The 27,375-nt window shown below is 38.6% G+C and overlaps 1 protein-coding gene across 2 annotated transcripts in view; it reads left to right on the top strand.

Annotated features, from left to right (window-relative positions):
* The window catches only part of ATP8B1 (ATPase phospholipid transporting 8B1), a 92,193-nt gene extending 65,234 nt beyond the window's left edge, over positions 1-26,959 (top strand). For both annotated transcript variants that reach the window (XM_081317019.1, XM_081317018.1), the window contains exons 15-28: positions 2,208-2,364; positions 3,899-4,087; positions 5,784-5,896; positions 8,842-9,006; positions 10,493-10,604; positions 10,755-10,830; positions 13,653-13,785; positions 14,899-15,187; positions 17,375-17,598; positions 18,618-18,701; positions 20,842-21,087; positions 22,174-22,312; positions 23,847-23,977; positions 24,982-26,959. In XM_081317019.1, coding sequence (XP_081173145.1) covers positions 2,208-2,364; positions 3,899-4,087; positions 5,784-5,896; positions 8,842-9,006; positions 10,493-10,604; positions 10,755-10,830; positions 13,653-13,785; positions 14,899-15,187; positions 17,375-17,598; positions 18,618-18,701; positions 20,842-21,087; positions 22,174-22,312; positions 23,847-23,977; positions 24,982-25,212 — 2,289 coding nt within the window. In that variant the 3' untranslated portion in view covers positions 25,213-26,959. The remainder of the gene's footprint in view (positions 1-2,207; positions 2,365-3,898; positions 4,088-5,783; positions 5,897-8,841; positions 9,007-10,492; positions 10,605-10,754; positions 10,831-13,652; positions 13,786-14,898; positions 15,188-17,374; positions 17,599-18,617; positions 18,702-20,841; positions 21,088-22,173; positions 22,313-23,846; positions 23,978-24,981) is intronic.
* The last annotated feature ends 416 nt before the right edge of the window (positions 26,960-27,375 follow it).

Genomic DNA, 27,375 nt, shown 5'->3' with positions numbered 1-27,375 from the left:
ATTTGCATGCATTGAATTTAAGCACTGGATGAATTAATCTGAATTGAATTCATCATGCAAGACATGAAGGAAACCTGGTCTCTCTGTCTTTCCCCTTTTCTTCTCAAAGTTCACTCCTTTTTTGGAGCCCGTGGAGCCAGAGTAGAGGATGGTTGTAAAAAGGCAAAAAAGGTTGGTTAGAAAAGGGTGAGAAAATGGAAAAAAAAATCTGTTTGTCTCCTCTTGCATTTGGTGTCGGGCCAACAGGTGCTTAAAATGACTGTAAATAAAATTGGAAATAGAGTAAAGTGATACAAATTTGGTGGACCGTCGTGATGGGGGCCTCCCGATACTCCCATGTAACACCTCTACTCCGCGAGCTGCATTGGCTTCCGGTTGCCCTTTGGGTGAGATTCAAGGTGCTGGTGATGACCTATAAAGCCCTAAATGGCGAGGGTCCGGGATATTTGAGGGAACACCTGCTGCCAGCATCAAGCTCCCTTCGTCCAGTGCGCTCCCACAGGGAGGGTCTTCTCAGGGTGCCGCCGGTTAAAGATTGCCGGCGGGTTAACACCCAGGGGTAGGGCCTTCTCAGTGGGCGCGCCTGCCCTTTGGAACCAGCTGCCCGCGGAGCTTAGGACTGCCCCCAACCTCCGTTCATTCCGCCGGGACCTGAAGACCTGGCTCTTTGAGCTCTCTGGCCCAGGCTGAGAATTTTTTAATTTTTAATTTTAACTGGGTTTTTATTTTTCTCAGGGTCTCATTTAATCTTTTTTTATTTGTTTTTAACTTTTGTATTGATTTTCTTTTAAATATCCTGTAAACCGCCCTGAGTCCTTCGGGAAAGGGCGGTATATAAATCTAAATAAATAAATAAATAAATAAATAATTAGCCCTGACAAAAATTATTTACAAGGAAACTATAGTTGAGGAACATAATAATAACGATTTAGCTAACTGCATATATGGGACTGAATATGGCAATTTTTAAAATGTGCTATCATATGGCAAAGTTGAACCAGTGCATATTTTTCCATCGGTGGATTATTGATGACTCCCAGTTAATAAATCTCGGTATAGGCAGGAGCAGCTTTTGTTTTACTTCAGGTGTAAATTAATTAGCTCGGACTCCTCAGTCATTTGTGGCTGATAATCCCAGCAGGAATTTTAAGAAGAGGTTGTGGCCTTGTGAACCAAATGGTTGTCAAAGGGTATTTTTCCCAGAAGTTCTTTCTAGTCTCTTACAACACAGGTAGTCTTCAATTTACAATAACTTGTTTAGTGACTGTCCAAAGTTACAACAGCACTGAAAAAAGTGACTTATTACTGTTTTTCACATTATGACCATTGCAGCATCCCTATGGTCACATGATCAAAACTTGACTACTTGACATGTATTTATGACAGTTGCTGTGTCCCAAGGTCATGTGATCACCTTTTGCGATCTTCCAACAAGAAAAGTCAATTGGGAAGCCAGAGTCACTTAACAACTGTGTTACTATACAACTGCAGTGATTCACTTAACAACGGTGGCAAGAAAGATCATAAAATGGAGCAAAACTCACATAACAACTGTCTTTCTTAGAAACAGAAATTTTGGGCTCAATTGTGGTCGTAAATTGAGGTCTACCTATATTATTATTTCAGGGTTTTCCTCCCCCCCCCTGTATTTCATTATGGGAAGATGGGCATTACCTTTAAAGCAGTAGTGGATATCAGCACCTTAATATTTTTATTTTTTTAAAGTGCCATTAGCACTGAAAGTCAAGAAAATTCTGGGAAGTAAAGATAGTTCAGGTTATCATTTGGTATTATTTTTATTTTTTTTTATTTTATTTTTTTTTATTCCATTTATATCCCGCCCTTCTCCAAAGACTCAGGGCGGCTTACAAGCTTAGCAGTAGCCTTCATTCTATGTATATGCCTGCTTATTAGGGCTTTCACACACCCCCAAGTGGCATTATTACAAAGTCAGCTTAATTGCCCCCAACAATCTGGGTCCTCATTTTACCTACCTCGGAAGGATGGAAGGCTGAGTCAACCTTGAGCCTGGTGGGACTCGAACCTGCACTGATTGTAGGCAGCTGGTGTTACTTAAGGAGGCATTAGCCCACTGCTCCACCAAGGCTCTTTTATCGCGTGCACATGGGAAGCTCCGTTAGGCACTTTGATTGGTCATTATTTAAAGAATGCCTATAATTATTATGTTGTCTTCTTATATTTTTTAGCAAGTTGATTTAAGCTGGAATATGCATGCAGATGGAAAACTTGATTTTTACGATCATTATCTGATTGAAAAAATTAAAGCTGGGAAGGAAACTGAAATTCAGCAATTCTTCCTCCTTCTAGCAATTTGTCATACAGTGATGGTAGATGCTAGTGATGGTAAGTGCCACCTGGCGTGATCTGATATACTCCTATTTAATGGGCAGTGTACAATGCCAAAGAATCTTATTTGTTTGCTGATTTTGAAGAACCACCCACCTCACATTTGTGACTGCTTAATTTCCAAGTCTCTCATTTTTTTATTGAAAGGAACATCTGACCTACTATTTCAAAGATTACTATCACGTGACCATTTGTTGGCCATTATTTGCAGTGCCAAGAAACCATTTTGCTGACATTTGTGTTCAAAGCATTCTACTCCTCCTTATCTCATAATTCTCTATCTCCTAAACTCTAGTCCAGGGCTCTTCAAACTTGGCCCTTTTCTGACTTGTGGACTTCAACTCCCAGAATTCCTCAGCAAGGCATGCTGGCTGAGGAATTCTGGGAGTTGAAGTCCACAAGTCAGAAAAGGGCCAAGTTTGAAGACCCCTGCTCTAGTCTATATTAAACAAATTTATCTTGACTAATCAGTTGAATCAGAAACATGCCTGCTTACATAATCTCCCTTGCTTCCCAGTCCTGTGTGAGATCTTTAGTTAACTATGATTAGACAACTGAATGAGAAACAATCATTAATTAGGTTTAGAATAAATCAGATCATTGAACAAACTTCAAGATTGGGTTAATGGCAATGAAGATAAAGGTAGTCCTTGACTTACAACAGTTCACTTAGTGACTGTTCAAAGTTACGATGGCACTGAAAAAAGTGACTTAAGACCATTTTTCACACTTACGACCATTGCAGCATCCCCATGCTCACATGATCAAAATTTGGATGCCTGGCAACTGGTTCATATTTATGATGGCTGCAGTGTCCCGAGTTCATATGATTACCTTTTGCGGCCTTCTGACAAGCAAAGTCAATGGGTAAACCAGATTAATTTAACAACTGTGTTACTTCCTTAACAACTGCAGTGATTCACTTAACAAATGTGGCATGAAAGGTCAAAAATGGGGGTGAAATTCACTTAACAAATGTCTCACTTAGCAACATAAATTTTGGGCTCCCATTATGGTTGTAAGTCAAGGACTACCTGTATCTTTTTTGTCACCATACTTGTACAAACCACATTAATCATAGTTAATGACAGAACATTTTGTCTGAGGATCTCCTAAAATCTGGGGCTCAAGGGGTCACTCTAATGCTCCTATATAATATTTTAGCAATATGGAGAAGCCCCATATGCACAATGAGCCAATCCACACAAAGCTGGTGTAATACACCAGTTAAGATACTGTTCTGAACTGTGGACAATCATGTGCAAGTCCTAACTTGAGAGCTGTTGCTCTCACTTAACTCATACTAGATTACAGAGTTATTGCTGGAGAAGATTACACAAAGGGCACCTCTGTTTTCGCCACTTGGAGCTTTCAGGAACAAAGCCTGGTTATTATGCAATAAATTTTAAAAAATGATTATATGCAATAAATAAATACTAGGGATAAGGTAAATTTGTTAACTTCAGCATCAGTTTCCAAAGAATGTGGTTCTTCTGTCTGTGAGGATTTCTCATTTGTTTTTATCGTCAAGGTGAGCTCAGTTATCATGCTGCTTCTCCAGATGAAGGGGCTTTGGTAACTGCAGCCAGAAACTTGGGCTATGCTTTCCTCTCACGGACACAAAATTCTATTACAATAAGTGAAATGGGAACAGTAAAAACCTATGATGTGCTTGCCATTTTGGACTTCAACAGTGAGAGAAAAAGGATGTCTGTTATCAGTAAGTCAACATCTTTTTTCCCAGTTCTAGAGAAAGTTAATACCACATATTTCTATTTAAGCAGGAAAATGCCTCAGTTTGTCTGTTTTATAAAGAAAATAATTAAAATAGATGCTGTTCTGGTGTAACTTCATATCAAACTGTCATATTATCTTGGGAACCATGGAGATGATATCAGCTTAGCAGGCTATGCCTCTTGCTGTCCATATGCTAAGACGAATAGATGACAAGAGTCCCCTAAGGGCAAACCACCGTAGCTATATCACCATTATTAGGATTAAAATCTTTGGCAACATGAGATGAACATCTTCCATACTTTTGCCTTAAGTTTTGATTATATTTATTCACACTCAAGGACTTGGAACAATTTAGTGGTATTTCCAAGATTGTATACAGTAGCACAAATATCCGTCTTTCCTAACTGCCTTAACCAAATTGAGCTGTGTGAATCAGTTAAAGGACTGAGAGCAATTTTTTTTACAATTGGTGGTAACCCCAATTTCTGTATTTTCACTGAATATTCTACTGTCTGCATGCCAGCCTTGCAAGGTAGTTCAGAAAGAAAGCCTGCCCAGGTGAACTAATTCTACTTTATTGTAAGGTTGAACAAAATCTTGCAGATCTGAAATTACATTTCATCTCATCACCTTTACAGCTAAGAAGCTAAGGAGGGTCCCTTCTAAGATATTTGCTATGCCAATACTTCTTTTGTGGGCTACACTGCCTTTTATCCAACCATTCTCCTAACTGTGGCTCTTCCCCGTCTTCTTGGGTCATTCCCACATACCATTATGCTACCCCTATATAATGTCTTCTGCATACCTTTAGAGAAAATACAGGAGATGAATATAGCTAACATTTTCTGCTCATAAATTGGTGCCCTTTGCAGTGTCACTAGGGCACTTTGCATAGTAATTTTTTTGCTGTTTGATTCACCAATCTCTCCAATGATTTTGAAATGCACCATCTAATCAGTCACTTTTCAGAGTGAGATGGACAGCATATAAATTTAATAAATCTTATCAATAAATCAGCTCTCAACTCTAGAATAAAAATTGCCTCATCTCCACCTGAATACTATGCAAAGAGAAAATAAATTGTCTGTTCTGCATTGGTCCTCTACTAAAAAGGGATCAACATGCACCCGACCAATTTTATCCAAACTCACTTCATTTAGGTTACTGTGGAGAACAATTGCCATGATCTGAAAGAGTCAAAACAGCCCAGATCAATCCAGGTTACATTTTACAGTAGAATCAGTAAGGTGGTGTATGTTTGCACAATTTATGCAAATAAAATAAAATAAAATCTGATTATTGTGAAGTGGTGTTGGTGGTCGCTGCAAAGCTGTCAAGCCATTATTCCCCTTAAAGGACCTGTAAATGGAACACCTGATGTTCTGAAGCAGAACGAAGGAAGAATGTCTGCCTATGGAAAAACAGCTTTCCAAACTCTGCAGGGCTTAATTATTTGCAAACTGAAAGGCCATTCTCCTTGCAGCTCAGCTAGAAAATAATTGGTTCATTTAATGATGATAATAAAGTTCTGGAAATGATTCTGGAGTGTTGCAAGGATTCTTGTTGCAATGCTCAAGTGGAAGACTGCACATATTTTCTATAAAATATATCTATTTTAATAACTTAGCTTCAGTAAAGAAATGGTTTATTTTTCAATTCTTTCTGTTTGCTCTTTGTAGCAAGAGATCCCAATGGGGCCATCAAACTTTATTGCAAAGGAGCTGATACAGTGATTTTTGAACGGCTGCATCCAAGAAATCCTAGCAAACCGGATACCGAAGATGCATTGAATGTAAGTTATAATACCTTGGAACAGATCTTACCAAGATAATTGTTAAAACTAGCTACAAACTTAAAATTGTTTCAATATATAGTAGCATTTTATGAGACTGAAGTAGAAAGACTTGATAAGTCTGAGGATAAGATGGATGGTACCTAAATTTGATAAATAAACAGTTGCAATACTAAAAGTCAATCCACTGAAAACAATGTTTTTTTTCTTTTACCAGCATGAACATTTGAGAAGTTTCTTGTTCTTACTTTTTTGTTGTTGCTCGTGGTATTAATGACTAAACATCTTTAATAAACATATACAATGAGCCATGGTGCAGTGGTTAGATGGCAGTATTGCAAGCTAATTCTGCTAAGGAGTTCGATTCTCATCAGCTCAAGGTTGACTCAGCCTTCCATCCTTCCAAGATCGGTTAAAATGAAGAGCCAGATTGTTGGGGGCAATAGGTGGACATTTGTAAACTGCTTAGAGAGTGCTGCAAAGTCTAAGTGCTATTGCTATTTTAATGTTTCATAGTTGATTTGCTTGTATATGGCTCCATTGTTTTCCCTTTACAAGGCATCCATTAGTACAAATGAAAATGTCTGACTTTCTTACCCAACTCATGGCATGATTACAGTAATGCACTCTACCTAGCATTGACCTTGAGTTTAACCCAGAAGCTTCAGCTGGTCCAGAATGCAGTGGCACAAGCAGTAATGGGTGTGCCTTAGTATGCCTATGTAAAACCTTTGCATAAAGTTCACACTGTTTGTCAGTTTGCTTCTGGGTGAAATTCAAGGCCCTAGTCTTTTTTTTTAGATTTCTTTGTCCTATCTTTATCATTTTTTATTAAAAAAACGTATCTCAGGATGGGGAACATATCTAATACTCCTTCTTTCTCCTCTTTCCCTGACAACAACAACCTTGTGAGATGGGTTTTATATATATATATATATATGTGTGTGTGTGTGTGTGTGTGTAAATTTTTTAGATTGCTAACAGAATTAAAGGGATATATATATATTATTCAAATTATTCAAATTGCTAATAAAGAATTTTTGGGAGGCTGAGATGGCCATTTCGAACTCTTTATGTTCTCATCAGTCAGTCATACCCTTTATCTGAGATTCGAACCTGGGCTGATTGTATATTAGGCAGTTGTTTTAACTTGCTGAGCCACAGGTTCTTTCTCTCTTTTTATTAGCTAGAAGGCAAGGCTAAATATATGTTAAGTATTTGTCAAGGCTTTGTGAAAGCACCTTGGCCATCTCAGCCTCCCAAAAATTCTTTATTAGCAATTTGAATAATTTGCACAAATAATGAGCTGTCATAGTTGACTATATCCTGTGGATAAGCCTTGAGACAGGCCAAAGCAGGAATGAAAGAGTTAATTAGCAAGGTGCTTTCACAAAGCCTTGACAAATACTTTATATATATATATATATATATATATATATGTTTCAAATGTTAACTATTTAGATTACCTTGCTAGGCCCCAAACATGGGGCAAATCTTTATTTCCTGTTTTCAGCCTATCTTGAAGGCTATCGAACAGGCTGTAGTCACACCGGACAGTTCATATATTTGTGTAAATTACTAACAAAGAATTAAAGGGAAACTGAAATGCATTTCTGACTCTTTAGTCTTCATCAGTCAGCTATACCCTTCTGAGATTCGAACCTGGGCTGATTGCATATTAGGCAGTGTTATTTGCCTCTTAAGCCACAAGGTCTCTCTCGCTCTGTTAGCTTTCTGCAAGGGAAGATATGTTTCAAATGTTAACTATTTAGATTACCTTGCTAGGCCCCAAACATGGGGCAAATCTTTATTTCCTGTTTTCAGCCTATCTTGAAGGCCATCGAACAGGCTGTAGTCACACCGGACAGTTCATATATTTGTGTAAATTACTAACAAAGAATGAAAGGGAAACTGAAATGCATTTCTGACTCTTTAGTCTTCATCAGTCAGCTATACCCTTCTGAGATTCGAACCTGGGCTGATTGCATATTAGGCAGTGTTATTTGCCTAGCAAATAACACTGCAAATAGTGTTATTTGCCTAGCAAGGTAATCTAAATAGTTAACATTTGAAACATATCTTCCCTTGCAGAAAGCTAACAGAGCGAGAGAGACCTTGTGGCTTAAGAGGCAAATAACACTGCCTAATATGCAATCAGCCCAGGTTCGAATCTCAGAAGGGTATAGCTGACTGATGAAGACTAAAGAGTCAGAAATGCATTTCAGTTTCCCTTTAATTCTTTGTTAGTAATTTACACACACACACACACACACACACACACACACATATATATATATATGGTAATAATTTTAAAGGTATATCCAGTTTTTCCACTTAATGGATTTATATATGACTACAGATGGTCCTCAGTTTATGATCATAATTAAGCCTGGAATTATAATTGTAAGTCATGCCTGTTGCCATCACATAACTGACCTGATTTTATTACTTTTTTTCCCCAGTGGTCATTTAAGTGAATCATCATGGTCATTAAGTGAATCCATGGTGTTAAGTGATCCCATTGTTTGCAATGGGTGTTTTTGCTGGAAAGTGGAAGTAAATGCCAGTTTCTGCAAAAGACTTGATAAATCATGGTCTCATGATCATAGCATGCTGTAAACAGTCGTAAATGCAAGCCAATTGCTAACTACCCAAAATGCAGTCACTTGACCTGGGGCAGCCATCAGAACTTCAAATCCAGGTCCAATTGTAATTCTGAAAGATGGGTAACTGACAATCATATATCAAGGACTTATCTGTATACGCAGTTCTTTGTTTTGATTGTTGTGAACTGCCAGAGTTGTTGAGAGGCAGAATATAAGTTTGATAAATAATAGTGATGATTATTAGGATGAATTAAGATTCTTATATTTATCCCCAAGGAGAATCTATTCAGATCAGAAACAAATAGATTCTTTCAACCATTATTTTTCTCTCTTTGACAGATCTTTGCAAATGAAACCCTTCGAACGCTGTGCCTTTGCTATAAGGAAATTAGTAATTATGAATATGAAGCATGGGAAAAGAAGTTCACGACAGCTTCGGTGGCCTCAGGAAACCGCGAGGCAGCTCTTGACAGAGTATATGAAGAAATTGAACAAAATTTAATTGTAAGTCTGGTGGAGAACTGAGATATGAGTTTTATTTTTTGACCTTGTATTTGACCTTGCAAATGTTTCATATGAGGTCCATTCCATGTTACATTTTTTCACCTTGATTTCCCAATCTGTGCAGTACTTATAAAAGTACATGTATTCTTTTTATTGTTGTTAATATTTTTGAAAGGATACAAGTAAAGAGAAGTAAGAGAAGTATAATAAAACATGGCTGAAAACAGGAAATGAGGTATGAATAATAAAACATAGGTGCATAAACAATGGATCTGAGGGATTCTTAAAAACTAATACATTCCCGTATGCCATTAATGATTATAACTGTCAGGCCCAACCCAAGAACAACATAGAACAATTCGGTCAAAGTTCAGTTCTTTATTTGCTCACAGCATAAAGACAGATTCTTGCCAGACAAAATCTTTATTGTTTTCACCCCAGAGATTCTAGGGAGTGGCCATCTCAACTTCGTTCCTCTGTTGACTTACAACCAGCCTACAAACCCCTCAGAATCCAAATCAACTGCACAGAGACAGCACCAACCCTCAACTAACCCATGCAAGCCCCTTCCCCTCCCCTCCAGCAGTTCACCTTCCAATGACTGGCAAATGAGCTCTAAGATTGCCAGCTATGGCCCATACAGAGGCTGCAGCCCAGAAAGGGAAAAATACAAGTGAGATGTTGATTGTCCTTTACCTCCTCCACTTTTTGGTAGTGAAGGTTAGAGGTAGTGTCATATTTAGAACGTCAAACTAGGAATTGGAGAAACCTGGATTCAGTTCCACATGTAAACGTGAAGGTCATTTGATGATGTTAAGATGGCTGTTTTTTCTCTCAGGGCTGTTTTTTCTAACTCATGGGATTGTAATCAGGATAAAATGGGAATCTGATAGTGTTTGGTTGGGATAAAAGAAGAATATAGTCAAAGCTAGTATGGTGTAATGGTGAAGATTTGGGTTCTGAATTGGGAGCCCTGGTGGCGCAGTGGTTAAAATGTAGTATTGCAGGCAAACTCTGCTCACAGCCTAGAGTTCAATCCTGACAGGGTTCAAGATTGACTTCCTTCCAAGATCAGTAAAATAAGTACACAGATTGTTGGAGCAATGTGCAAATAATGTTTGTACATTGTAAATTGCCCAGAGAGTCATGTGCACTGTGGGGTGATATAACAGCCTAATTGCTATTGGTGAATTCCCATTCAGCTAGAGAGCTCATTAGCGTCAATCACTTTTCTCTCAATCCATCCTGTTTCTAAATTAGAGACACCCCGATGTAAGAAAGCTTGAGCATCAAAAGATAGGGTAGGATATAAATAATAACTAAATGTTATTTAGGTACGCTAATATCCATGGTGATATCTTTCAGTTTTTAGCTTTTCTCATGGAATGTTAGGAAAGTCACTTGTAATATTTTGATAGTTTGTGTGAGTGATAAACCATTAATAGCTAAAATGTACCCACTGTATCCATCCTTTCTTAATATGCAGCTTTTAGGTGCCACAGCAATAGAAGACAAGTTACAAGATGGGGTGCCAGAAACCATCTCCAAATTGGCAAAAGCAGATATTAAGATCTGGGTTTTGACAGGTGACAAAAAAGGTAATTTGCATAATCAGTTGCTGCTTATCTTCCCCAAGGCAAACTGCCTGATTCTAAAGTTTCTTTTTTTAATTGATGACCTAACATATTCACATGCATGCATGGGAGAAATGAGAAAACAAACTGTGACTTGGCATTCTTCTCTTACAGAAACTGCTGAAAATATTGGTTTTTCCTGTGAACTCTTAACAGATGAAACTAAAATCCACTATGGAGAAGATGTCAGGTAAATCCATTTTAATGCAAGAAATTACATTAAAAGTTATCTGAATGTTTTGGATTTGACTCTAATAAGTGCTTTGGACTCCCCAGAGTACAATCGTAGAACTCCTCTGCATTTGCTGCAAATATGCAACAGCTTTGAGAAGTGGCAGATGCCTGCTATATTTTCATATCTCTAAATATCCCCAGAGAATTACAAGCCAGAATGGCCAGGGACTGGTTAGATGAGACAAATGGCTGGTTGAACATTCTCTGAGTTGAGGGTATCAATCTGAGGGATGTTGGTGTGGAAGATATAATATGGTATTTGGCCAAGTGTCAGAGCAGTGATCAAGTGCCCAGGACCCAGGTAATTGGTTCTTTTGGATCCAGAGACAATAAGGACACCAGCAAATAAAGGGTTTTTAAGCTTTATTGTTAGCTAAAGCAAACAGTTTTAAAAGGATAACATAAAAACTATACAAATAAGATGACACACAAACTACAAACTACCAGGAGCTACTTAATGACAATAGCAGAAATACCTCAAGGCTGACCAGTTTCCACAGTATCTAATACTAGATTGTGTCTATAAGCTCCCCACAAACAACAACCCCAAGGTTTTTATCAAAACCTGGCACCGTGACCTGCCATGGTCATGAGACGGCAGGATCTAACTTTGACTGGGAGCCACATGACTCTAGGATGGGAATCCAAAGTTTGAGACCTCTACAGTAAGAAAACTGTCATGATGAAAACTCTTTAATTTCTAACATGTGTAGACTTAATCATAGTTCCAGCTGGGAAACTGTGAGCATCCTAGACCATGCCAAAGTTCTAGAGAATTCCTGGAAGTCTGGCACTCAGATAAATTGGTCATCAACAGGCACATAGAGATAAGCAACATCTACACACCATTCAAAAGAGACAATTAAAAAGCCAAAAAGGAAACAAAAAGACCACAAGACCTCCTTACCAGCAATCAACACTCAGATGAGCAGAGATTAACATCAAGATTAACATGAGACCAACAATCAAGAAGCAAACAATACCCCAATGAAGGAACTACCAACTCAGACAAAAATACACACTAGCCCAATCAAGGAACCACCAAGACCTCTCCTACCAAAACTAACAGGGCAAGCTACTAATATATAAAATGAGAAGAAACCCCACATTCTACTAACACTGATGATTGTTACCTAGTTTGGTAATGAAACGTCTGTAAAAAAACAGCCAAGCTCAGAGATCATCAAGGACCCCACAGTTCAACCTTGAGCTACAAATACTATGTTTCCCTGAAAATAAGACTCGGTCTTATTTATTTTTTGCCTCCAAAATAGGCACCCTGTCTTATTTTGGGGGATGTCTTACCCACTTACCTGAGGACCGCCGCAGCCAGACCTGCCATGCCTCGACACCTGTCATGCCACTGCCTGAGTTGTTCTGTGGCTGCTTGTGGCCGCATGCCATGTGGCACATTGAGCTGGTGCCGCTACTCGCAGCAGGAGACCGCATGGCTCATCATGAGTGGCAGCATCAGTGCAACTCAGGCAGTGGGGCAACAGGTGTCCAGGCGTGGGAGGCCTGCTAGTGTTGGTAGGAGAGGTCTAGGTGGTTACTTGATTGAGTTATTGTCTACTTTCTGTCTGAGTGGGTGGTTCTTTCATTGGGGTATTGTTTGATGCTTGATTGTTGCTCTAATGTTAACCTTGATGTTAATCTCTGCTCATCTGAGTGTTGATTGATGGTTGATTGCGGTCCTAAGGTAAGCAGGTGCGGGGCGCATGGGGCAGCTCCAACCCCACCCTAGCTTGATTTTTACACATGCACCTCGACCCAAGCCTAGGGCTTATTTTTTTGGGGGGGGGGGTTTAGGGCTTATATTAGGCACACATGTAAAAATCAAGCTAGGGCTTATTTTCGGGAAAACATGGTACAGTCTTCTAACAGTAGGAAAAAAATTTGCAGCTAAGTAACGATTCCTCCCCCTTTCCTTTATTAAATAAACCAGAGTAAAAGAGAACAAGCAGATTAGCTCAAAATGACCTCTAAACTGCTCATATTTTGGGTTGCTGACTGTATTTGGGATCTAACAAGATTCCAATGCTTTCCTGTGTACTGAAGCCACTTTAAATGACAATCAAAAATGGTAGCACATCTTCTTTGGCAAGTTAGTGCAGTTCTAGAATAATATGTGCTATTCTGATTTGTGTACTACGGTACACAAATGGACCTTGAGTATGGAATTTTGTATCTTAGTGTTTCTTTTCCTACTTTCCATGGCAAATATACTTTTCAGAGTCTTAGTTAAAAAAGACGTTGCTCATCCATTGTTGGATAAGAAAGAGGGGAAGTAGAATTAATTATCACTTCAATCAATCAAAACAGAGCTGGAAGGGACCTTGGAGGTCTTCTAGTCCAGCCCGCTGCATTTCAGACAGGTGCCTGCCCAGTCTTTTCTTAAAAACCTCCAGTGATGTACCTCCCTCCTGTAGTTTCTCTGAATCAACTCAGCTGCGCACTGTTAATATGAAACAAGGAAGGTGTGCTGTTTCTGGAAGTTCTTGTTTGGGTGGATAATTTTTTATGATGAAATCCAGAGATTACACAATTAAGCTATTTACTCACCTTGTCGCTATCAAAATATAGTAGGGTTCTAGGAAAAAGCAGTGTCCATTGAAATATGTTGCGCACCTGAAACTGTAAAAAGCCATCTGCTAAATCCTAGTGCTTTAGGGTTTTTTTAAAAGACATACTTAATTCTGTTTTTAGTCACCATGACCTGTTATTTTTTTACATAATGGATTTCTAAAAACATTTCTTCCCTTATCTCACCTCCCTTAGCGCTCTTTTGCAAACAAGGTTGGAGAACCAGAGGAACCGAAGTGGGGCATATGAGAAATCCTCCAGCACAGCCAATGAACCCTTTTTCTCAGAAGGCAAAAATCAAGCATTAATTATCACTGGATCATGGCTAGTAAGTGCTGGGTGCTCACACCTGCTACTTGAGTCTGAGAGAATTGTCCACAACCATTAATAATGGAAAAAGAAAGATGTGTTGAGTATTGACCATTCTGGGGGAGGAGGGGAATTTTAAGAACTGTAGTTCATCTGGAGAACATCAAGATGAAGAAAGTTGGTTAAAAAGCTTAAGTTCTAGAGATCTCTCAAATTACGTGTTAGCCTTATACAACCAGGATTCCTACAAAAGAAGTTGCAAATGAATTATTAATGAAATTAGAGATAATCTTGGGGAAAATATGAAAGCATTACACAATTGCGAAACTGAAGCATGCATCAGACAAACTGAACAGTAACTTCATTTGCTTTAGCATAAGTTGAGATTGAAAGAAATAGGCTTTTGGGGTTTTATTATTACATCATATAGCTATAAAGTAGCTCTCCTGAAATCCCTGTAGTATCTGCTTCTTGGTCTGATCTACCTCAAAGGGCTGGGAGTTTCATCTGTGTATTTTCACAGTTGAGGCCATTTGTCAAAATTTCCTAGCTGCCTTACAGAACTAAATAAATGGTTGATTTGGATCAGTTCCTATGTATCTGAAGCAGGTATTGTTTACAGAGATCTGTTGATGAATCAGGTGGCTCATTCATAAATAATGTGTTTGGTAAATTAATTTGTAGAAGTTCATGAACATCTGTGTTGATGATATTTTAGTTATCTTTGGATTGTCATCGCTCATAATGCTCATAACTGGTCCATAAATAAGTTTATAGGACACTTTTTTGACTAGAAAAGTTTTAAAAGAAAGAATAAATGCAATTATTAGGTCAGATCCTGTCTTGGTTCCAATCCCATGTTCTTTTTGAAATCAGTTTTGCTTATTTTTAAAGACCATTTTTACTAATAACAGACATCTGTCCTTTTGTTATGGCTATTTTTTCATGCTTTGCAACATGTGTTCCTCTGAGCAAAATGGGCAAAAGAAATATATTTTCATCCCATCTCCAGACATACATCCATCTATCCATCCATCTATCTATCTATCTATCTATCTATCTATCTATCTATCTATCTATCTATCTATCTATCATCTATCTAAAGTTTATAGAGATGAATCTTTTTTTACAGAATGAAATTCTCTTGGAGAAGAAAACGAAGAAAAGGAAGCTCCTGAAACTGAAATTTCCCAAAACAGCAGAAGAGAAGCAAAGGCACAAGGAGACAAAACGAAGAATAGACCTGAACAAGGAGCAACAGCAACGAAACTTTGTTGATTTAGCCTGCGAGTGCAGTGCTGTGGTTTGCTGCCGAGTAACCCCCAAACAGAAAGCTATGGTGGTCGATCTGGTAAAGAGATACAAGAAAGCCATAACCTTGGCTATTGGAGATGGTGCTAATGACGTGAATATGATTAAGAGTAAGTTAGACCTGACATTTTTTTTCCTTCTTATGGGTTTACTTCATATAGATGGGTGCTGTTTTCTGAAGGAGGTATGAAGATCTCAGTCAATGAATCTTCACACTGAATCAAAGAACACAGAAGATAGAAACATGGGGCTGGAAGGAGCCTCGGAGGTCTTCCAGTCCAACCCCCTGCTCAAGGCAGGAGACCTTATACCATCCCGGTCCAATGGTTGTCCAGTCTATTTTTGAAAGCCTCCAGGGATGGAGCACCCACAACTCCAGGAGACAAACTATTCCATTGATTCATTGTTCTCATGTCAGAAAAAATTCTCCTTACTTTTAGGTTGGATCGCTTGATGCCTCTTTTAGTGAATCATTGTCTGTTTTAATCTAGGTCTAAAACTGGGCAGCAAACATTGCTGGGCATGGCTGTTAGATCCTACATTACCCATAGAACTTTCTGCAGGCACTAAATTATGCTCCTATACTGCTGTTCTTGCATAAGATTATACAACAAAGTTCAGACAAACTTTTCAATAGTCTTTTTGGTTATCACAACACAGAAGGGGAGCTACTTTGTCTGCCACAAAATAAACCTGAAAAGACAGAACATTAGTAGATGGGACCTTTGACCTGATTGTCAAAGACTAGTCCCTTTCTCAAGATTGAAAGACAGAGATATATTCCCCTTAAACAAAGCCTTAGTGTGTCAGGTAAGGAGGACTTGTAGGTCAAATATGAGTCATGATTGCCTGTCGGAATTATACTGAGGGTTTATTTCTTAGGATGGGAATTCAGCAGCTAAGAGTTCCTTGTTCAGAGGCTGGGAAATACAATCTGTAAAATTGTTGGAATAACACTATAATTAAACCGCTGCAGGTATAAGAACATTCTCAACTTTGTGTTGACAAAGGGCACACTTAACATGGCTTCATCCTAGTATGCAGTAAGGATTCTTACAGTATGTAGCCAGGCTGTGCTGAGTGTCTCGACAGCTTCTGCCTGTTTCAAGCTAGACAGCTTGGCACTCCTGATCCTTGACAAACAGGCTGACCCAATAAATGAATGAACTATTGGTGTGACAGTTCTGTTGAAGTACTTTCCATATTCCAACTACAGTAATCCTAAATTTAATGGATATGGGTTTAACTGAGTGGGTTTTAATGAAAATCTAATCCTTCCAATTCTCCTCATTCGCCAAAACGAAAATTAAGAGCCAGTCTTGTCAACTCAACTATGAAAGTAGAAAATATATTTTAAAAGCATGCAACATTTTTTTTTTTGCAACATAGTCTGAATTTGGAGTTCGGATATAAAATTTGAATCAAAGGTGAAGAAGAATATCCTTAATTCTTATTCCATACATAAATACCTAACAGTTTGGGAACAATTACATATGTCAGTGACTGATACTGTCATTATTTTTATCAGGAAACATTCAATGTGGCATGGATGCAGCTTAGTCCATACTAAAATGATTTTGTGTTGTTGTTTTTTTAATCTTTGATTGGGAGCCTCCCAGAGTTGGTTAAAAGATGGGCAAATATATAAAAGTTTTAAATTAAATAAAAATCTTCTCTAAAAACAGAAATCCTTGATTGAGCAAGGAAAACTCAGATGACCACTGGAGATGAATATCTTTGCGTCTCTCTGATGAAATTAGTTTTAATTATGTTTTCTTACATCATACCTTCAATTTTTTGCTTTACAATTTCTTACTCCCTTTCTGCATGTTACATAAAATTCATTCGCAAGAAAAGGCATGAATGTGTTTGTATGCATATCTCAAACTTTATTTTCATGGTAGTGATGGCTTTTATGCAAACTATTACATACTGTCATGTTTTATTTAGCTCCTCAGCCTGTACATTCTTTGCAGTCTGTGTTTACTTACTTTTTGTCTGCTGTTTCTGAATTTCACATTCTATTTATTACACAATAAAGTTTGTTAAAATTTTAATAATAGAAAGGTTTTTAAAAACTGAGTTCTGTTTTGGAAAAATGCAGAGATGGCTGACATAAAAATAATAATGAAGGCTACATGACGTATAACATACACAAAACCAGGAATTAAATTTTGTTTGTTCCATAACATTTCTTGAAACATTTAGGTATCTATTTTTCAAAAACTAATTGCCCAATAGCTGATTAGAATAAATGAACTTAGCTTAACGCTGTGTATTTTTTACCCTTATTCTAGCTGCCCATATTGGTGTTGGGATAAGTGGTCAAGAAGGCATGCAAGCCGTCATGTCCAGTGACTACTCTTTTGGCCAGTTCAGATATCTCCAAAGGCTGCTGCTGGTTCATGGTCGATGGTCTTACATTAGAATGTGCAAATTCCTTCGGTATTTCTTTTACAAAAACTTTGCTTTTACATTGGTGCACTTCTGGTACTCCTTCTTCAATGGCTATTCTGCTCAGGTAAAGGATCAAGAAGACTTGTGAAACTTTGCAGCAGTCAATATTTATAAATATTTGTGTATTTCTGTTGGTTTGTGCAATTACAAAGGACTGGAATGCTTTAGGATAGATGTTCAAGAACAGGTAGTCCTCGCTTAACGACCACTCGTCCAGCGACTGCTCAAAGTTATGAAAGAGCTGAACAAGGGGTGCTTATGACTGGTCCTTGAAGTTCTAGCTGCCATAGCATTTGATGATACTTTAGCACCTTCACCCCTTCCCTCTTATGGAACATTCTTCTCCCTGAAATTAGCTCCACCCCTTTTGATATTCCGGAAGTCCCTCAAGATTTGGTTGTGTCATCAGGCCTAGGATATCCAGAGAAGACATACTTAGATGGCTCCATGGTTGAGCTGGCCATTTTTATTCATTTATTTAAGAAAATTTACATGGCCACCCATTTACACTCAGTGACTCTGGGTGGCTTACAAAAATTAAAGCCAGTATACAAATAATAAAAAACAATTCCCCCACTCCACCCTGGTGACAACAATCAATCAGACAAACCATTTGATTGGCTCCATCTCATTCTGGCTTCCCCTTCTTTGCCTAGGGCAGGGGTAGGCAACCTCGGCTCTTTTTATGACTCATGGACTTCAACTCCCAGAATTCCTGAGTCAGCTCAGGAATTCTGGGAGTTGAAGTCCATGAGTCATAAAAGAGCCGAGGTTGCCTACCCCTGGCCTAGGGTTTGTATATTCATTTTGGTAACATTTACCTTTTAATGTGGGTTTTTATATTGTTTTAATTTTTTGTTTTGCTTTTCCTGATAAGGATTAATTTAATTTTATTTAAGTTTATTGAATTTATATACCGCCCTTTTCCCGTAGGACTCAGGGCAGTTTACAAAGTATTTAAAAACATCAATACAATACAAGAGTTAAAAACAGTTAAAATAATTAAATTTGATCCCTGAGGGGGAAAAATACAATTTAAATAAATGTTTTTAAAGGTGTAATGTATTTCCTTTGCAATTACAGACAGCATACGAGGATTGGTTTATCACGCTATTCAACGTATTATATTCCAGCCTACCTGTTCTTCTTGTTGGATTACTTGACCAGGTTTGTCTGAACAATAAACTGAAAATTGATCCTTAAAAGCTGATCATTGCTTCTGGGTGCGATGCAGACATGGCCTGTGAAATTTCTGTTGACTAAATTCACGAAGTACAATAAGCCATGATGTCGTTTGTTTGGTTTTGGCTTAATGCGTTATGTGATTGTAAAAAATGGCTTATGGTGTGATATATTGTTTCAACTTAGCCATTGTGGTTTATTTCACCTGCCAGTTAAACATTGCTCAGCCTGGAATGTGAATTCAGCCACCTTGTTGGGAATATATTCTGACATAAATCAAAGTCTGACATAATAAATTATATTCTGTTACAAAACCATTACCACCACCACCACCACCCTGGTTTGGCACTATATTGCATTAATATTGGACAAATAGTGCCATCATGTGGCTACTTTAATAATGCCACAGCTTTGAAGCTGCCATTTGCCTATAAATTACTCATCATTAGACTCCTTGGTAGGAAATTTAGTCATGTGTCTGCAACATTGCTAACACTTAAAGGCTACTTCAGTGAAAGATCAGAATAAAACAAACTTATCAATTACTAAATATGTATGGAAATTAACATTTACCTTTCTTGTATTGGTTCAATTTGAGAGTAGAGGTAGTCCTCATTTAGTGACTGACTTGTTTATCAGAATAACAGAGTTGGAAGAGACCTTGCAGGTCTCCTAGTCCAGGGATCCTTGAACCCTGGGCTAAGTGGAGCTTCGCACATGAGTGTAAGCGCAAGTGCCCTCTGCTTGTGTGAGTGGAGTTTCGCACACGAATGCAAATGTCTGCCACTCACACAAGTGGAGCTTCACTCAGAAGTGCTCTCCGCTCATGCACAAAGCTCCATTAGCATGAGGGATGGGCTTGTGCACCTGCCGCTCACACCAATGGAGCTGTGCGTGTCTGCCTGCCACTCACATGCCCGTCCCCCCTGCGCAGGGCCGGGCTGCCAAGGTGGAAAGGTTGAGGACCACTGTTCTAATCCAACCCCTACACAAGCAGGATACTCTATACCAGGTGTAGGCAACCTTGGCTCTTTTATGACTCGTGGACTTCAACTCCCAGAATTCCTGAGCCAGCTCAGAAATTCTGGGAGTTGAAGTCCACAAGTCATAAAAGAGCCAAGGTTGCCTACCCCTGCCCTATATCATTCTGGACAAGTGGCTGCCCAGTCCCTTTTTCAAAGTATTGGAGCATCCACAGCTTCTGAAGACAAACCGTTCCACTGGTTAATTGTTCCACTGTCAGGAAATTACTCCTTAGTTCTAGGTTGGTTCTCTATTTGATTAGTTTCCATCCATTGTGTCTTGTCTTGCCTTCTTTGTGGCAGCCCCTCAAATACTGGAATACTGCTACCATGTCACTCCTGGTCTTTCTTTTCGCTAGCCTAGATATATACCCAATTCCTGTTCTTCATATATTTTAGCCTCCAGCCCCCTAATCATCAATCATTATGAATCATTTGCAGATATGACCGTCACAAAAAAGTGACTTTATGACCAAACTTCCCATTGACAACCTTTGTAGCTCTGTTAAAAAAAAAAGAAATGATCATGAGCACAGTCACTGTCTTACTTAGTGATCACTTTGCTTAATGACTCAGTTACTAACTAACAGGCATCACTTTAAGAATCCTATCTAAATTGTTTGAACAAAATTGGAGATCCCTTTATGTATTATGGACTTCAGTTGATTACACAGAGTGTGAGTGGACCCATCCCAAGCATAGGGCATGTCACTGGTCCTCTCTGAACACCCTTGTGTTGACTTGGACATCCAAAGGGAGAAGGCCTGGGCATGAACATTGCAAGGTGGGACTTGGGAACCCTATTTTTTTTTCTATAAGATGGATAGGTGGACGGCTTCAAACAAATGCAGAAGTCTTACCAGGAAATTGAAGTGTAAGCTCTCAAACAGCAGAAAGGTGGATCTAGCTTTCGTTTTTTTAAATTTTCTGCAGATATTTTGCATTGCCAACTCATTTCCGTCCACTGATGCATTAGCTAAAATGTGGCTATTTTCCTTGTGCATGTGATGTTGCACATCTGCTCTGGGAATGCATAGCGGGATAAATGATTTTCAAGCAGAAACACAACTGGATTGTAATTTGTCTTAATTCTTTCAATTAAGGACGTGAGCGATAAACTGAGCATACGGTTTCCTACCTTATACGTCTTGGGACAAAAAGACTTGCTTTTTAACTACAAGAAGTTCTTCTTAAGTCTGTTCCATGGTGTTATAACATCGCTGATTATTTTCTTCATACCGTATGGTGCTTACCTACAAACCATGGGACAAGATGGAGAAGCTCCTTCCGATTACCAGTCATTTGCGGTCACTGCCTCATCTTCTCTCATCATTGCAGTTAATTTTCAGGCAAGTCAATCAACCTTCATTGTTCAATACAGGTAGTCCTCGTCTCATGACCGTTAATTTAACAACCATTCAAAGTTATGACGGTGCTGAAAAAAAGTGAGTTATAAGCAGTCCTTGCACCTACAACCACCACAGCATCCCCACGGTCATTCCACCCAATTCGGGTGCTTGGCAACTGGCATGTATTTACAATGGTTACAGCATCCCAGGATCACGTGATTGCCCTTTATGGCTTTCCCAGCCAGGTTCCAGGAAAAACAAAGTCAATGGAAGAAGCTGGATTCGCTTAACAACTGCAGCAAAAAAGAAAAATTGTAAACTCAGGCATGCGTCTCTTAATAACTGCCCTGCTTAGCAAAGGAAATTCTGGATCCCATTGTGGTCGTAACTGACGGGCTACCTGTAACTCCTTTAAAATGCCAGCTTGATGCTCACAGTTCACATTTAGAGACTTTGTAATTCTTGCTAATGTCTTTACAAAGATAAGTCCTCCCCTCTTGTCAAACCTGGCAGATTTTTGCCAGGAAAGGAAAAATTCAGGTTGAAGGAACGCGCAGATGTGGAGAGATGAACTAGAGGCAGTGAAATCGGTAGGAAGGAAAATTTTCAGATCTGTGTTTCTTCCTCCTCAAGCTGAAATGGAAATTGGTCAATAAGTGAATCCAATCAGTTTTCCATATTAAACATAAAGAAAATTGATTCCGTTCCAGAGGCTCCAGGAATTTGTATGATTCCTTCTTCCTAAATAAAATTAATGATTTAATTGGATTAGGACAAGCAATATATATACCATTCTGTTCTAAACATTAAAAGTTAATGTATATATTGAACCGTCATTGCTTATCAGGACTTACACAAGCAAAACCTGGAACTAGTTTTGACAGCTTTCCCACTTTGCTGACAGATTTTATTTTTATTTTTTTAAATCATGTTGGCCCCCTTCCTTCTAATTTTTTTATGACTTTCTTAGGGAGTTGAGTGATCCACAGTTTCAAAAATGTTGCTCTCTCCCATTCTTCCTTCTCAGCATCTATCTTGTTGTTTATGGATCTCATATTTCTGTCTTGTTATCCTGTTTGCTTGTAGATTGGAATGGATACATCTTATTGGACATTTGTTAATGCCTTCTCAATATTTGGAAGTATTGCACTTTATTTTGGCATCATGTTTGATCTGCACAGTGCTGGGATCCATGTCCTTTTTCCTTCTCTGTTTCAGTTTACAGGTTGGTACTGATTTTTTCTTTCTTTCTATCTGCAAACAAGTTACTCCCTTAAAATGTCAAAAGTGTGTATCCTAGCTGATCTTTAAAAAACAAAAGCTTAGTGCCTTAGCTTGGACTGAAAAAGATTGTAAGCTTCAAAAGGATAAGAAACTAAAATGACCCTTCACAACTTAAAGAATGTAATAAAACTGGCAGTAATATGACAATAAAGCTGGATTAAAATATTAGGTTAGCACTTTATGGGTTTATTAGTTGATTTGATATTTGAACTCATCCCTATTTTGATTTGGTAGTTAGGTTTATAATCTCATTTTTCCTGCAGGAGCACAGGCACCTTAGATTTTTACTCCTGCCACAATAACCTTGTAGGGTAGACTAGGCTGAGAGTGACTGGCCCAAAGTCACACAGTAAGCTTCCCTGACTGAGAATTAAGTTGTACCCCGGTCTACCTGGCATTATACCAACACGTTAACCACTTCCTTTATTTATGAGCTTAAATGAGTTTATACTTTTTTTTAAAAAAAGTTATGTTTCAATAAAAAAAATTAAATAGCAATTAACTAGACTCATCCTTTGCACAAAGAACAGTTTAAGTATTTTTCCTCGAAGAAGCCCTATTACCCTGGTTCCTACGTACATTCCATGAAGCCAAACAACAAACTAAAAATGTTAAACCCAAAACACCGGAAAAAGTATTTTTATTTAGATTATGCATGAAACAACCATTATGTTGAAAGACAACCACTTTCTCAGCTGTACAAAAATTGTGGACGGAGAACAAGGATCAAAAACTTAGTAAAAAAAAAGCTTATATCCAACTTCTGACTGGTAACTTAGTAACAGTTTAAAGTTATGACAGACCCCAAAAAGGGTACTTACCACCCAGATTTGAAGTTCTGATGGTTGCTCCCCCACAGTCACATGACCATTTTTAGGCATTTGGCAACCAGCTAACATTTACAGCTTTTGGGAGCATTCCTCAGTCACATGATTGCGATTTGCAGGGTTTTTCCCCAGAAATCAGCATTTACTTCCGATTTCTGGCAAAAAACACCCATAGCGGATAATGAGTTTGCTTAACAACTGGAGCATTCACTTAATGGCTATGGTGATTTGCTTAATGACTAACGCAAAAAATGTCATAAAATTGACTTGATCTCATTATGACCCTCTTAACCACTGGAACAATTTACGACCGTAACTCTGGGCTCAATGATGGTCATAAATCAAGGACTACACATACCTTATAAACAGAACGTTATCTCCAGTGCCCCCCAAAGCTAGTTATATCACAATGCAGGGTCTGCTGCATTTCTGAAAACAAAGCAACGTGGCTCATTACAATGGAAGCTCTGGCCTTCATTCTCGCATATATGGGAATGGATCTCTCAGTGTGATGCGGCTTTTATCATTTGCTAATGTCCCTGGGATGACACTGTTGTTGCATCCTAAAGATCGCTTTTAGTTCTTGTTGGTTTGAAGGAACTCCACATGCGTCAGCCACCTCCTGTAACTGTCACATCTCCTTCCCAGGTACCGCTGCAAATGCTCTCCGACAGCCATATATCTGGTTGACGATAATACTGTCTGTCGCTCTCTGTTTGCTGCCCGTCATTGCCATCCGGTTCTTGATGATGACGATCCGGCCTACCAAAAGTGAAAAGGTACGTAGGAAGTTCTGGTTATTAATCCAAGTTACCAGCAGCAGTGGGATTCAGCTAGTTCACAACTGTTCAGTAGAACTGGTAGCTAAATTTTGTTGAGTTCGGAGAACCAGCCGAACCCATGCTGCTTCTGGAACTCCGTTCTAGGCCTTGGAGGCCTGGAGGAGGTCTTCCAGGCCTAGAACAGCGCACATGCATGTCACTTCCAGAAGTCCATTCTAGGCCTCGGAGGCCCAGGCCTATATCCACGCAGAGAACCGGATGTTCAGGTATTTGAATCCCACCACTGGTTACCAGCGAGTTGAAGAAAAGAGCTGGTTAGTTTTTTTATATAATCATGAATCCCTGGCTACAGTTGTAGGTTGTGGTAAGTCATAAAGTAGGTCATCCATGTGACTGCCCAATTTTGCAATCTTTTTTGCAATAGTGATAAAGCAAACCTATTAATCACTATGTACCAGTTTTGCCACAAATCAGAAGTAAATGCTGATTTGGGGCAAAGCCAACGTAAAATGCAGCCACATGACTCAAAGGGCCATAAATGAGGACTGGTTGCTGAGCACCCAATATGTGGCCAGTAAGCATTGGAAGGGGCTTGTGGTTAGAACTTTAGAACTGGGTCATATCTACCTTTGGGGAGGGGGTCCATCATAACTTTGGCCACTAAGCAATCAGTGATAAGTAGAGGTCTATCTCTATTTAGGATAATGGGAACAAGCCTGAATCATGGGACCCTCGTTTGTCTATCTGTGTCTCCTCCATCAGTTCAGCCTTGGATATGAGCGTGGAAGCTTTCACACTTAAGTTTGATTGAGCATTTGTTGTATTATCTGTATCTGAAAATTTATGGTTCCAACAACTGGCTATAGAAAATAAATAAATTCTTTAAAAAAACCATTGCTAATGCTCCAAAAATCCCAGGAAACTTAGAAGTTAGATCTTCTCTAATAGCTGCTACTGCTAATTCTACCTCTTAATCTGTTCTACAATTGTCTCTTTTAAAGATTCGGAAGAATCGCAAAAAGTACAAGGCTGAAGAGGAGAAGTGGAAGCGAAGGCAGAGCGTCTTCCGTCGTGGGGTAACTGGCCGTCGTTCTGCGTACGCCTTTTCCCATCAGCGAGGTTATGCTGACCTCATCGCTTCTGGGCGGATCATGCGTCGAAGGCGAGCATCCCTAACGGCAGTTCTGGGCAACAATTTGGCCGAAATTAGGCGAGCTGAAGAAAACAGTTGATGACTCCCCAATCCCACAGAAAGTAGAGGAAGGATAGAACATTATTTTTTTTTTACAAAGGACAATTGGTGTTTTTTTTTGGAAAAACCTGTGCAAGGTTATGAAGGGAGTGTAATTATTTTTTCCCCAAATTACTTTATTTGGGACTAAAATTGGACAGAGCGAATGGCAGAGTATTTTTATTTCTCCATCCTTGCATAAACATTGCTTCTGTTTGAAACTGAAGGATATCCTTATGCCTTGGACTTCAAGCCCAACAATTTTAAGTTTTTTTTAAAAAAAACAGTACTTAGTATTTTTTTTTAAAAAAAGAAAAACAATAGTGATTTTATGCCTCAGCACCAAAGACAAATCACGCCCCGGCAACACAGTTCTGAGTGCCATTTCATTCCGTTAATTTATTCTACCATCATATCATTCTTCTTTGGCAGCCTAAGAATGATTTTTTTTCAACTAGCAGTTCATTTTTATGTTGCAAGCATTTAGAGCATAATGCACTTTCCAACAAAAGTTGTACTCGTCGATCAGCTTTCAAGTGCATAATCAAAGGCCAGAGGTTCCTTCAGGAAAACAACAGCTTGTTATATATTTTCAGGAAAACAATAATAGCTTGTTATATATTTTCACTCTGGGCATTCTAGGGGTCTCCCCTCTCTAAATGTGTAGCAGCTCTGTAGCAGCAAGAATTAATATGCCTTTCTGGCATTGTATTTTATACCCAGCTTTTTTACCTTCAGTACAAATCTTACTGTGCATTGGTTTGAGAAATAAGAAAGACGGATTCAATCAGTGGAGAGTCACCTCTTGGATATGTTGGTTGATTTCATCCTTGGGTTGTTCTTGGTCAAGGGAAATGGCCATCTAGCCATTAAACAACAGGAGGTGATTCTTATATAGCATTGTCTTTTATGTTGGAATGATTTGTGTGAATATCGGAGCAGCATCATGCTTGAAGATGACAGTGCCAATTTCACCACGCTTATGTGGCAAAAAGAGATGGGTGAAGGTTTATCACACATCAAAAATTGCTCCCATGTTATATACCTGATGAAATCTATGAAAGAAAGAGCATAATGCACTATTCAACAAAAGCTGTACTGGTCGATCAGGGCTGCATGCTTTTAATAACGTTCAGACATTTGAGAAGAGAAAGCTCTGAGTTCAAGTTCATAATCAAAGGGGTCTTCACTAGAGGGAGTGACGCGTCTTCTTTGTGGGAATGAGAAGCATGGTTTGAAGCACTACCTGGAGCAGAATAATTTGTATTTATGATGAATCTATTTTATGATTTTTTTTAATAGTAAAAAGAGGATGATGTTCTTTTTAAAAATGTATTCACCTACACATTTCATTGTGTTGGGACTTAAAAATGGTTTACATTTCAATACTCTCAGCATGCACCAAATGATCCTGTTTTGATATTTACAACTGTTCCTCACATTTGTGTAGGTGGGTGAATGGAGTTTATCTCTTAGGAACACGGACTTGGTACATTCCTTCATTATTACTATTGAATGTTGAAAAGTTTACAACATTTCAGTAAATGACAGCGGATATTTTGATTCAAAAATTGATTTGTCTATTCAAAAATGAGGAAGAGTTTAGTCTTTTATCTTTCAGACTTCTAATCTAAGTGCAATATTTGCAACTTTTAATACACTGATTGTACACATCTCAATTATAAAATGTAAATATTTTATTTCTTAAAGCATTATGTATATATAAGTAAAGTGCCTTACTTTTTAATGTTTTTATCTGGTGTGAAAAAAACAGTATTTTCATTGCTCTGAATGTTTCTATTCAAGTGTCCTTGGTATTGTATGTGTGCACACATGTAACATTTGCTGATTCTTATGAAATTGGGGGCAGTGAAAGAGGCATCATCCGTACCCCCTATTCTCTTGGTTCAACTGGAAAGAAAATCCTTTCAGTTGAAACAGTGATCAAGAAAATCCTCATTCCACACAAATGGCTGTCCAATCTCTTCTTTAAAACCTCCGTGGTGGACTGCCCACAACCTCTGGAGACAAGCCATTGTACTGACGAATTGTTCTATCAGTGAGGACAATTCTAGTTTGGATCTCTCTTTGATAATTTCCATTCCTTACCCGTCTTGCCCTCAGGTACTTTGGAGAATAGATTGACCTCCTCTGTGACACCCCT

The sequence above is a fragment of the Vipera berus genome (assembly GCF_964194415.1).
Source record: "Vipera berus genome assembly, chromosome: 2".
Classification (NCBI taxonomy): Eukaryota; Metazoa; Chordata; class Lepidosauria; order Squamata; family Viperidae; genus Vipera; species Vipera berus.
The sequence above is the reverse complement of the archived record's forward strand: the minus strand, read 5'-3'. Positions and strand labels throughout refer to the sequence as shown.